At 38.8% G+C, this 13,860-nt stretch overlaps 1 protein-coding gene across 2 annotated transcripts in view; it reads left to right on the plus strand.

The window, feature by feature from the left end:
- LOC124167131 (furin-like protease 1) overlaps window positions 1-13,860 on the plus strand; it is a 457,244-nt gene that overhangs the window by 426,080 nt on the left and 17,304 nt on the right. For both annotated transcript variants that reach the window (XM_046544929.1, XM_046544930.1), the window contains exons 7-11: window positions 256-465; window positions 899-1,106; window positions 1,818-1,935; window positions 2,720-2,801; window positions 3,785-3,995. In XM_046544929.1, coding sequence (XP_046400885.1) covers window positions 256-465; window positions 899-1,106; window positions 1,818-1,935; window positions 2,720-2,801; window positions 3,785-3,995 — 829 coding nt within the window. The remainder of the gene's footprint in view (window positions 1-255; window positions 466-898; window positions 1,107-1,817; window positions 1,936-2,719; window positions 2,802-3,784; window positions 3,996-13,860) is intronic.

Genomic DNA, 13,860 nt, shown 5'->3' on the forward strand with positions numbered 1-13,860 from the left:
GGTTAAAGGTCTCATTAAATCTTAACATGTTTGTAAATATATGCTTCCCATCAATTAAATATGTCTCCTGAATGGTTTACTTGATGATTTAATGAGAATATGATGAAAGGATTTGGCTGCTCCTCTGAGAAATTAATGAAGATTAAAGTGCATATACTTCCAATATTAACTGTTGTATTTTTAAACTCTTTCTTTTGCCATTTCCTCATTGCCTTGGGTGGTCATATCTTATTTGTCGAATGTTTCTTCTCTCAGGGTCGAGGGGGCAAAGGATCAATCTTTGTGTGGGCATCTGGGAATGGTGGCCGTGACCATGACAACTGCAATTGTGATGGATACACAAATGCTATCTGGACACTCTCCATCAGCAGTGCCACAGAAAATGGCCTTGTGCCATGGTATTCGGAGGCATGCAGTTCTACTCTGGCCACCACGTACAGCAGCGGATCAACTGGGGAGAAGCAGGTATGCACTGCCTTTGGCCATTATCCAATCCACGTAGTATGCGCTCATTCCCTTGTTCCCTTTCTCCCTTGCACAGCGCGCCCGCTGGAGGGTTAATATTATGAAGTTTTTCAGTGGTGAATCAACTTCAGTGTAGTCTGGAATATAAATTTTACTTAAAAATTGCACAAACAAGATTAAAATGAGGTATTTGTGTTTCTTATATTACACAATTTTGGAGGCTGTTAGGAAAGTTGAAGTGATGTGGTATTCCACAAAACAGGGAAATCTAACATGTGTGTAGTGTGAAAATTCCACTGTGTGAAAATCATGTCCCTTAACCAGGATTCGAACCTGAATCACCTATATTAGCACCAGGTGCTCTACCACTTGAACCACAAATATAGCAGGCAGTATTTTGTCCTGTGCACTCATTGTGTTTCTCCTTGAACAGGTGGTAACCACAGACCTGCACCATCAGTGCACAACTGGACACACGGGGACTTCAGCATCGGCTCCACTTGCTGCTGGGATCTGCGCTCTTGCATTAGAAGCAAACCGACGCCTCACATGGAGGGACATGCAGCACATAGTCGTACGCACCGCCAAGCCGGCCAACCTGCGAGCCCCAGACTGGAGCGTCAATGGTGTTGGGCGCAATGGTTAGTTAACAAACAGATCACTGCAGTTGCTATTGACGTGACTGAACCTCTCATTATAAAAGTTTCGCACTTATTTTGTTTTGAAATAGTTATAAATTATGATGTTTTATTATTTTTTCTGGTACAAAGATTTGATTAAGTTTTCTAATGCATTTTATCATTTATTGCTCCCATTAATTATACATATTATGTAAAGCCTAATCTGCTCTTTGGCACTATGCATCCCATCTGGAGATTGAAAAGGTTAGAATGTTGTTTAGAATCTTGGACTTATGTGGATATATTCTGGGACCACCGATTATTAATTACTGTTCCGATTATTAATCACTGTTTGTTATTATTATTTTAGAGCCGTGTGTTTTTTAGTTATTATAATTTTAGACCTGTGTGTTTACCTTTTAACTTATGAACCCATTATTTCCCTTCAGAGTCTAACTCAAATGGATAAATTGAGATTAAGCTTTCAAATTTACACAAAAATACCTTAAGTCCAATTTTGAATGTTAGTATGCTGTTTATTATGCCTATTATGCTATTATTTTATTGCTGAGTTCTTTCTGATGGAACTGTCATTCCTCCCAAAGGTTTTTATATTTCAGTTGTTATATTTTCGTTTCTTGTCCCATGTTTTGTGCTAAATATTGTGAATAGTACTTATTTTCTGATGTTTGTAGTAGAAATTTAATAAAGATATTGTGTTGTCATTTGCAGTGAGCCATTCATTTGGTTACGGGCTGATGGATGCGTCGGCCATGGTGCGACTAGCGAGGACGTGGAAAACGGTCCCAGAGCAGCATAGGTGCGAGGTTTTGGCTCCTCACACAGACAGGTATGTCATGTTTATGCTTGTTACCAATGTCAGTTTCACTTGAAGTTGCTGGAAATGATATCTTCATTATCTCCGTGTTTTTGAAAGAGCATTTCTCCTGAGTGGCTCACTGTATGTGTTTCTCTGTATATGAAGAACAGTTCTTTGGGATTTCAGTCATCATCCTCAGGCTCTCCTTGAAAAGTGGGCGATTGTGTAAAATTTAGGCGATAAGACCAGGGTTGCTGTGATTTATTAATGTTTAATTGTTGTAAAAAGCCAAGAGTGTCATTCACTTGGAATTTTTTTATTTTTTTTTATACTGATGATATATTTTTTATACTGATGGGATATTTTTTTTAGTACAATGGCCCTGTTACGCTTCCACTGCTATCAATTTTTGCCTCACCTAAGCAGATGTGGTGTATGGCTCCCAGCTATGGATGTAAAGTGTTATGTTTAGCTATTGTATGTTAAGGGAATTTCGAAAAGCCATTAGAAAACGTGAAATGGACTGATTATATCGACGAAAAAAGGCTACTTGTGTTTTTGGTGTTTTTTATATTTTGGTGTTTTTCGTATTTGGTGCTTCGGTGTTTTTTTTTCTATTTTGTAGTAAATAGATAAAAATGAATGTTATAACGTAATAAAGAAATTCAAAATTTGGATTATGAATGTGGTTTTTGGCCAAATATCATTCATTCTTTGGCCATTGTTTATTACATTAAAGATGAAGAATAACACAAGTTACCATTGTCCCCTAAGAACTTGACACAGTTTTTCCTTACTTATTCATTCTTTACAGGCAAATCCCAGCCAAAAGCCAAGTAGTGCTTCAGCTGGAAGTGAAGGAATGTGCTGGAGTCAGTTACCTGGAACATGTTCAGGTACTGTTTAAATTTATTTAAATACTTCCTATTGGTACTTTTTATGGCAAGGATCATTCCATATACAGTGGAACCTCGTTAAAGCGAGTATGGGCTATAGCGAGACCCCCGTTATTACGAGAGATAGCCGATGCACCGTCAATTGACCCTATAATAAGAGTGTTAAAAAATTCGTTTTTACGAGACCCTTTCGGTGTTGGCTCTCGCCATAGCGAGGGTTTCACCGCCGGAAGACTTTCATGAAGACTCCTTAGCCTCTGTAATTGCTAGCGATCTGTTAGAAATGAAGTTAATGGAGTGCTCAGTCTCAAATTTATGTGGTAAACTGTCGTTCGATAAATATAATGATTGACGAAACAATGCTTTGCATCATTTTTATTCAGTGCGGCGCTTATAAATTGTTTGAATAGTTAGTCGTTATTTGAGTAAGAAAATTTAGTGATGCGAAAAAACATCGCCTTTCGTCTGGATTTCTGCTTACGTTTATCGGATAGATGTTTATCTGTCGCCGCACCACTCCTGTTCATGTATATCTGTTCGCAACAGGTATATTGGCTATTATTTGCTCCACCTCCGGTAAAGCGACAATTCGCTATAGCGAGTGTTTATTAGTGCACCGTGGGGTGTCGTTATATCGAGGTTGCACTGTATTGCATATTCATATACATATAGAGCTGTGGGCATACATTCTCCATGCATGTGCCAAAATTTGTGCGTAAAATCAATTTTTGCTTAGTTGGATTTCTGTTGTTAATGTGCCTACCATGTGCCACTATGACTGTTTAGGGGTGCTTTGCGATGGATAAATAGAGTTTCACCCTTAGAATCCGATCAATACACACCCTTGACCATACAATTTTGTTAAATTTGTATTCAAATTTTCCTATGGTAATAATGATAGTACATTTACTGTTCCAAATAAGTCAACTGGCCATGATAAACATTATTATATATTGGACACTCACTTGTAATATCTTTGGCAGGCAAAGATCAGCCTGCTGTCGATGCGCAGGGGAGACCTTCAGATCCACCTGACGTCGCCAGCTGGTACAAGGTCAACACTGCTGGCGCGGAGGCCACATGACATCTCACGCTCTGGCTTCCAGATGTGGCCGTTCATGTCGGTTCACTCGTGGGGTGAGAAACCACTTGGTATCTGGCAGCTTGAGATCCATAATGAAGGGCGATACCTCGGTGAGTACAAATACCATGTCTCTAGGAAAACTGATATATTTATTCGATTGGGACGTAAAATACCTCTTTAAGTGAAGGACTAAGTGACAAGACCTATTTTTTCAAGGTTTTCAATGTGAAATTTATGCAACTGATACATATTTTTTCCATATACCACCTCTTCTAGCTGAGAAAAAAATTAATATTTCTTATGATTTCAGGATTTATGACATGGAATTTATCCATACAAAAAATGTTAATTTCACTCTAATGTATTCAACGAACAACCCATATAGCTAGGCAAGTTGAATTTTGGCTGGAAGTCATTACCTTAGCACCCTCTGTTTAAATTAGGTTAACTAACCCTTTACTTTTTGATTTTAAGATGTAGTTATTTATCATTGCTGAGTTGCAAATTCAGATAGGTTCTTGAAAACATTTTACAAATATTTTTCATGACAAAAGTCAGCAAAAACGCTCTTCATTGCTGTACAATTGTGTTTATAGTCCTTGTCAGCAAATATTAAGGAAACCACAGAGGTGTGACATGCACCATTAGGGCACAATGAAATATTATAAAATTTCAACCATTTTCTGTGATATCTTATTATTTTACAGAAGCAATCATCATCTTATTATTTTTTCTTTTAATTTAATGAGAATAAGTTGTCCAGAGTTGTAATTAGTGGAAGGTTAATCAATTTTTCACTCATCCATGGTAATGTATGATTATGCCCCAAATATTCTATGAATTTTATATATTTTTGTCTAGTCTATTTTATCTGTGGTTATCCATTTGTAGCAGATTACTTCACATGCCTATTAATGTCTATGAAGATCAAGAATGTCCGAAAATGTCAGTTATTCTCTTTCCTCAACAGTTTTTTTAAGTTAGTGACTTCACATTGATATTTGGAGTGTAGAGAATTGGAACTACATGAAATGGCTCCATTTAAATTTAGTATTTTTGTCTCCAGCTTCCATTATATAGTTTACCTTGACGTGAGGAGGATTGTGGTTAGTTCAAGTGGTATATAACAATGGTAAACCCATTATCATCTTCGTAGATGTTGGTCTGTAATCTTTCAGTTTTTCCCATGTCCCTTAAAGTTCATTCCTTTCATTTATCATTGACATTCCTAATGTTCCAGATATTATATCAGCATATTCTGATACATTAGTCTGTAAAATTACACTTTTGGGAAAGAAGTTTTTATGTTTTCCGTGTCATGCTGATGTGAGATGGATAATTTTGAGTGTTTAATTTTAGCCTCAAATTTTATGCTTTATTAAGGTAATCTTCCATCCAGTCATATTTGTTATCACTGGCTTATTCTTTTCAGTGTATCTTAATTATGTACTACCAAAATGGCTTTACTAATGCAGTGTAGCAATTGGCTGTGATTTCCATGTGTATGTTTTTCTTAATCACTCTTAGGACAGAATTATTTAAATATGCTAACTGTGATTATATTTTTAAAAATCTGTTTTGATCCAAATATCGTCTTTCTATGCTACTTCATTAATTTGGCTGAAATATTAATTGTACCGCCTCATCCTTTGCTCCCGATTAGATACCCTATTCCTGGCAATAATTTAACTGATTAAAACAGCTTGGCTGTTATGATTTAATGACTTCAATGTTGTACCTATGTTAGAGTGCAATGCACTCAGAAGAGCACCTGCCTAGTAAAAGTGAAGGATGTGCTGCTGCTTCCAGTAAATTCGAACCACTTGTCAGAGTTCACTTGTTGGGTGCAGACTTGTCAATTTGGCCATGTTGTCTATGTTCCCAAAGGAGTGTTGAGCGAAAAGGCATTTGCTATACCATTTTTCCGAATTGACGGCGGCTGGGTGGAAAATAGAAACTAGCCAATGAGAAGCGCTGCCCCTCCCACCTCTCTGTTCCCCTCCATCCCCTTCCCTTTTCCCCTCCGCTCCCCTCCATCCGGCCGACCAGCGTTGCCAGCCGTGGGAATAATGGTACTTTCGGGGGCGGCAGAACGAGCGCGAAAACTGCCGGACCAACGCCGTGCAATCTCCAAAATTTGGGTTGGCAACACTGCGAGCTGGAGAGCGATGTGCACTGCACGGAGTTCGAAGAGAGACTGCGGGCTCTTCCACACTTTCTCCTGTTGCTCTTCTGTGAATAGCTAGAAGAGTGGGTGGGTTTCGAGCACGCTCAAGGTCAGCCACCGTCAGTTCAGAAAAATGATATAGTTGTTTTTCTTTGAGAGAACTGGTCCTCAGCGTGATTCCAGTACATAGTATGTATTGGATTCTTGGCTGTGCTGCCTATAACAAAGCAAACTGATGGAATTGATCTTTTCGGCACAATGATTCCATAACTCAATTGATGAGGCACTCATGTCGTACTGCAACTTAAGCCCAGCAGTCCTCATGATAGAAGCCAGAGGTGAAAGGGTTAAACCAACTTTCCCACCTGTAATGTGGCTTCCTGAGGTTTTGATTCACAATCATTTCCTGCATAGTGGTAATGGATAAATTGGTACATCCAGGGCTTTCCCAAAGGCTTAAAGGGTGCTCTTCTTTGTGTGTGTGTGTGTGAAGTGTGTGTTGATTATATCTCCAGCAAGTGTGTCTACCGGTGAATCAAGGTGAGATGCTAATTGGCTCCAAAGAAATGTTTCCTAAGAAAGTGGCAATCCAGAAACCAAAGGAAATAGGGAAAATAAGTGCCTGAAACCTGTTTTATGGTTGACAAAGGCAGCCATCTATGGGGAGGACAGTATTGAGTTTTCCCATCCAATTCATGCCTGTATAGATATGTAAGTCTTAGCCACCATACCACTGATTGCGGAGTCATATGTATGCATTTTGTGGATCTCTCATTTCTCCGTTGGCTAGTTCAAATTTTGACTTGAGTTTGAAAGCTTATTTCTCATTAAAAATTGATTCTCAGAGAGTTTAACTGCTTCAATAGAAAGCTTATTTTGTTTTACCTTTAGTGAAGGAATTAAAAAAAACATTTTCTGCAACCTTTATTGATTTCTTAAATGTTATGATTCAAAAAAGGAGCCCCCTTCCTCAGCAGAAGGTGCAATGTTGGTGATGTGTACCTTCATTCCCATCTCGTATGAAGCAGAAACATTTTCAATTAACGATAGTTATTGGCTCTTATCAACTGCTGGAGGAAGCAGAAACATTTTTAATTAACAATAGTTATTGGCCCTTATCAACTGCTGGAGGTTGCCCTGAACATTGAGGCATACTATGTTACTTATGTGAAAAGTTCAGAATATACTCATGTACTTGTATCATGAAATTTAGGCTTTCTGTGCTACATTTTTAGAAATTTCATTTGAAAATTCATGTTTTTGCATAGCCTCATATGGTTACACTTGTGTGGGAGTAGGAAATATTTTGATTGATGCTGGAATAAATATGTTGTTGTGATGAATAACTGATGACATGTTTAGGGTACCACAAGAATCTTTACAAAAATAAATCTAAGGCTTGTCAACGGGCTTCTTTTTGAGCCAATGGACAATGAATGCTGTAAATGAAATCGTATTACCTAAGTTACAAGATATTGTGCAATGACAGGCAAAAATAGATAGAAAAAACATTGGCTTAAAAATATGAGGATAAGAATATCCACATTCTGTGTATGCAGCTAACTTTTCTTTTTGACCTCAATGGATGTTGTCTTTGGTGGCAAAAGTTGTTTTTAAATTACACGCTCAGAATGTATTTTTTTAAATTGTATAGTTGCGGGTGTTCCTCCTTAACTCACGTATTATCCCCCCTCCCCCCATAGATGGCTAAATTTGGTAATTCAAAGACCAGTTTTGTTGCTTTTATACAGCCGATTCAAAGGTCTCTCAGATTGCTACTCTGCACTCTTCTTTCCCACCCACCCTCCCCTCCTCCCCCTCCTACACTAACTGTGTTTAACACGCGCATAACTCTTTCTCTCCTTGCTGCTCGTGGCGCAGCGAGGGCCACGTTGCGGGATTGGGCTCTCATCTTTCACGGAACTCCCGAGAATCCAGACCACCAGCGCCCCCCCACGGCCCTCCCCGTACCGCCCCGCAGGGCCCCCCCTCTGCCCATCACCCCATCGTCACAGTCGTCGCGCCCCCGCGGACCCCCCAAGAAGAACAAGTACTTTCCGAGGGGGCGCAACGGGACGAACGAATCGCCCCTTGTCTGGGTCACCCCCTTGTCCCCCCCGCCCACCCTCCCGCCTCCCCCTCCTCCCACTCACCCCTGGGGACCCCTGCTCTTCCTGAGCGAGGGCGGAGTTCTCCAAACGGCCCCTCCCCCTCCCCCTGCGGGGCCTGTCTCACGCATTGCGGACCCCAGCCGACATCCCCCACCGCCAGTCCTCCCCCCCTCAGGGTTCCTGGGGGATCCCCCTCCCCCTCCCCCCCCTCGCCACCACCAGCCCCCGGCTCCCAGCCTGCCTCGGGGCCCGGACGAAATGGATACGCCCGCCAACCACGGAATAGGTCTGTCTGCTCTCCTTACCAGTCTGTCTCTGCTATCACCCTCACCTCTGTCCCTCCTCCAAAAAAGCTCAGAAGCAGGGTTGCCACATGTTGTCTTTAGTTTTAGCTCACAATTGAATGCCCTCGAAGTATTTAAGAATATGCTTTTTTAAATTTTCTGCCCCACATCTACTACTTCAAACTAATTGTTAGTAATTTTTTAAACCTACATCCCAGGTAGCACGATTGTGATTGAAAAGCTAGGATTTCATAATTCCCCCATAATATATTTACCAACCATGGTTTTGACGTTGAATATCATCATTAGGTCCAAATAAAAGGGATTAAACATTAGGTAACAACATACAGGTATGCTAGGTACCTTTTGTTTCATACCTGAATGTTCTTTCGCTTTTCAATCACTATGATTAATTAATTTCACAAAGTCGCACCTTAGGTCTCTGCATTTAGCACAATTACTATGTAGTATATGCTTGGTATCCATGGATATGCTTCCTATTAAAAATATGATATACAGCATACTCCCGATTATCCGGGCTAATAATGGGTAGAGACACCACGAATAATCGGAAAACACGAATAATCAAAACTTTCACTTAAAAATCATTTTATTTTCTTAATTCGTATAAATTAAACGATTAAATATTATTTATGCACATCGTATATTATTTAAGATTGCTTTCCGGAATCATTAAGAGCTTTCGTATCCCGACCGTGATCTTTTTAGCGGCGAATACGTGATTGTGCTGGCATTCCTACTGCTCCGTGCTATACCTGGTTTCCGAAAAACCACGTAACCGTGGCTGTAAGATCACGGATTCGGAAAAGTGGTTTCCACGAATGCTTCAAAACCACTGCGCGACGTCAGAGACTACACTGTCAGGCACCACGCCACGCTCGCGATGCATGTAAAACAGGAACACGGAACTCCCGAGAAGGCAACGGACGCGCAATCACGCCATCGCGCAGCAGCGGCTATAGGACACCAGGACTTATGGAAAATTGTCTACGCAGGCGAGTGCCCGACTATGACTCATGCTATCTCTATTTCCACTTCCCTCGCTGCCTTCACTTCTACTATTCCCTTTCTCTCCAGTTTGACCTTGACTCGTCTCGGCGTAAACATGCCCGAGTGCGGCAAAATCTCCGGTTCCCTTGAGCCGTATTCAACCGCATGATATACCACGGCAATATTTGCAAATTTGCGATATGAAATACGCAATTATAGATCGTTAATAAAATTTTCCTAATTTACGATTGGTTAAATATTGAAGAATCTTTAAAAATTAATCATGAGTTTTTTTTCAAGCCACTGATCGTCTAGCTAGAGCAGACGTCCTTTTTGAAACATTCCTTGTCAGCAAGTTAATAAAATAATTCCATTTTACGAGGGGAATTCTAGTAGAAATAATAACTCCGGTGTAGCCTAGCATTAAAATGCAAATATCCTGATGCTTTTGCGTCATTTGTATTTTTTCAAAGATCGCGGAAAAAATCGAAAAAGTGAAAAACTTATGCACGGATAAGATGCAACACGGGTAAACCGCAGCCGGATAATCGGGAGTCTGCGGTATGTATATTTATTGCAAATAAAGATGTGGAGGATTTGCAATTTGAGGACGGATGTCTCTCGAGAGGGAGAGTATCTATGGAATCCAAATAATATATTCTGTGCACATTTTATCACTAGTGTTGGCTGAGAAGAGAATCAAAACTTTCCATTAGGTTGATTTTAATACTTATACCTTTATGGGTGCCTTGGTAATATTTGTATAAACGAAATCAAAAACATATTTCCAGTCATCTCTAAAGTACCCCATCGGTTATTAAGGTACATCTCTTGGGAAATTGTGGAAATCTTGTTTTTAATATAAGAACTTGTACCTAAGGACCTACATTTTTGAGAAAGCGAAGAAAATCATCATGTTGTTCACCTCAAATCATCACCTCAAAATGTTATTATTGTCTAAATAAATCCCAATAAATGAGAATGCTAGTAAGTAATGTTAAGAAGAGAGAATCTAAGTATATTTGGTATTGATGTGGAATCTCAGAAAATAGAATTCTCAAATAGCTGCCCTTATTTCAGGTGTGGCAACCCTGCTTGGAAGGCATTCATTTTTGGGGCAGTTTGTGCACCTGCATTCGCTCTAGGGATGGAGCTAGAAAAATTATTGTTCTGCATCTTGTTACAGTGACACATCGTGTCTTTGGTTTTCTTTTGAGCTGCATGTCGGCAAGTGGATGAGCCTTATAGTTTCAGGGCCTTCTATATAGTCATTGCCTTTGGGTAGCAACTAATAGTTATGCCTTAGTCACATTTTAGCAATCAGGGGTCCCCTGACACTCTCTTATTCTTAGGGGATGTGTGTGTTATGTTATTGAAATAATGCATTAGATGAAATTAATTCTATAGATGTTAACCTAAGGTCAAATATCTATGATTAGCCCATTCATATCACTTTCCCAACAATTCATTTTCATTAGATGCCTTATTTTAATACATTATTGTAGAGTATATGTCTGTATTAAGTCTAACAGCACTTGGAGGTGACCATAATAGTAATTCTTGTCATGAGGACCCCAATTAGGTTTAGGTAACCTTCAGGCAATGGCGATAAATATGTACAGGCCCTAGAGTTTTTTTTAGTGTGATTTCTAAATGTCCACAGCATGTAGTTTTATACGTTTTCTTGTGTTGAAATTCATCAGTTCTTTTTTTATATGGTAGATATTAATCCTTTCTGCTGAACCTTATTTCATTTTGCTTAATCTCTGTGATTTTATCTTCTGACATACTAGCAGTTTCTCACAACAAGCAGATACATATTGTAGCATTTTAATAGTGTTTAAGAAATAATATTTTTTTCTTTTCTTTTTTATGGCACTTCAGTTATTAAGTCATCATTTTGCATGGTTAAAATGCATGTGTTAGAATTTAAGATGACTTGGAGGATCATGAAGGACTAGATTGTTTTGGAATTATATTTTATGTGCTTAATGTTTTCTGCATTTGTTAATATGTGTAAGGTTGCCATATGTTCTCAAGCAAAAGGTTTCTCTCGGTATCCGTAGTTATGTGGGAATCTTTCACTATCCATGCTTAATTGGGTATTCATCGTGCTGCTATCCCAGGTGTTCTCATGTTAGATCCCACTACATTATTTCTTTTGGCATAGTCACTCCTTATGAAAGCTGTGTATCTCCATATTATGGGATACTATCCTGGATATTTGGATAGCTGACAAACTCTGCAAGGTAGATGTATGGTACCAAAGACGAAAAAATTTAATTTCCATTGCATCATCTACTACATTCAGTAAAAATATTTTTGTGATGACATTGTGATACAAGTACTAGAAGAATATTCTATATAACTTGCTTATGTTGTCCAAATTTTTAGCTTTAGGTTGCTCGTGCATCATGAACACCCCCTAAATAAACACTCTCTGACCATTATTCTGTTCGCTCTGAAGAGCAATTTGGCTGTACTTGCTCTGGTAGCAATAGTATGAACATGGTCAAAGATCTCTGATTAAGGTAAAAGGAAACAGTTATCATTATACCAAGTTCATTTAGGTATGTTATTTCACTTAAAATCCATGCTGGGAAGATTTTTGTTGAGGAAGAATTTGAAGTGTGTACAGATTTAGCAATAAATAGTGGTTCCACAGTGCAGACTCTTTAGTTCTGTGAAAAGCAAAGAAATGCCCCCCAGTTACGTGAGATTTTTTAAAATTTTATTGTGAGTACCGTGTAAAATTGATGGTATTCTGATGATGACTTGAACTTTTGCTATACCGGTTTGAAATTAATCATTAACAGTGGAAAATTGCTACTATTTTATATTCATTCAGAGTCCTCACTTTTTACTTGTGCCTCCTCATTTGGAGAGAAGCTGCAATATGGCAACCCTATAATCATATGTGAATGTCCATTTCCATTTGTTAATCTCTTTTTCTACTCTGTGATGAACTTTAAAAGCACCTGAAACTGTGATTAACTACCATTGTTGTTTTTGCTGTTTGCTTTTGTGAGTTAGTTAGTAGACATATGTATTTAAGTAGCAGCATGTAGATTATAGATTTACTTGAGATACTCTCAACTACGGTCTCTTTATCAATTAGTGGTGTTTAGATGATTGAGTGTGTACCATATGCATATTTGCAATTTTTATGGCAATAATTAGCCTTGGGGTCGTATCTTTTTTTCAATGTCTAGAAAATTTGCTTTTTAAAGCAAATTTCTAAAAAAGTCATACGCGATGTGTTGTAAATTATGACTTTTTTTTACATGCCTATCAGGCATAATGCAAATTGGAATATTCATTATCGAATTTGCAAAAAAAATAAGTATGTACTTAATTATAAATGTTATAATAAAATGTAACTCTTTATATTTGGGCACTCTTTTTCACTTTTTCTTTGAGCTAACTTAAGAAATGTTGATTAACACAAAGCATGTAACTCACCAAGCCCGAAATTGGATGGAAAGAATCAAGAAAAAATGAATAGGGTGGTTTCCTATTATTTTTTTATTGCCTAAATCGAAAGATTATTACTCCTGGAGTACGTATTTCACGCTTTTAGATTTTTAAATGACGATATCTATTTTTCGCGATTAAATGAAAAGTGAAAATTTTCAAGCGCGCGAAAACGCGACGCTTAAGTATGAATGTCGGGAAGTCTCTCCGCGTGACGTATTTCTGGTTCCCCCTCCCGCCCTGCGAGGTGACCTTGAGGCGAGGCTTAGCGCTGATACGACGCAGGCTGCTAGTGGCTAGCCTAGTACCCTGCTGACTGGTAGCGCTTGGCTTAAATAAGGATTATTAATAACTTATCAAACGAGGAAAACTTTCCGACCTTAGCCAGTTTTAATAAGTGATTGTTAAGACATGTTTCCCTGAGCTCTGCGCCTCATGCATGCAATGGTAACCTCAGACGACGTATAACTCCTATCTTCTCATATAGAAACTAGGTCCCCGTGACGTCACGTGGAGTGGCATCGCATGGGCGCCAATCTGGCCCTTTTCAAATGAGGATAAAAATGGACCATTGCCATTCGTCTAACCCGGTATTTCTAAAACAAAATAATTTGTATATTATGAATACACTAATGGTGGGTAACGAATCGCAATCAATGCCTTTCGTTTTCTTTGATGAAGGAAACCACCCTATTGTCATATAAAAAGTGTGTCATGTGCAGAACTTGGAAAGGAGACTTAGATTGCTTTCACTATAAAACTTTCTGACTGTGCCCTGTGCAATTGCTGTTTGGGGATGCATATTTCATAGCTAATCATAATGATTGCTGGAAAATAAGAATTAGCCTGTTATATTAATAGTGCGGGTTTTGTCCCATAGTATTGGTTTGGGGGAGATTTTTAAAATCCTTACAAGATTCTCGTGTTG

This window comes from Ischnura elegans, chromosome 10 (assembly GCF_921293095.1).
Source record: "Ischnura elegans chromosome 10, ioIscEleg1.1, whole genome shotgun sequence".
Classification (NCBI taxonomy): Eukaryota; Metazoa; Arthropoda; class Insecta; order Odonata; family Coenagrionidae; genus Ischnura; species Ischnura elegans.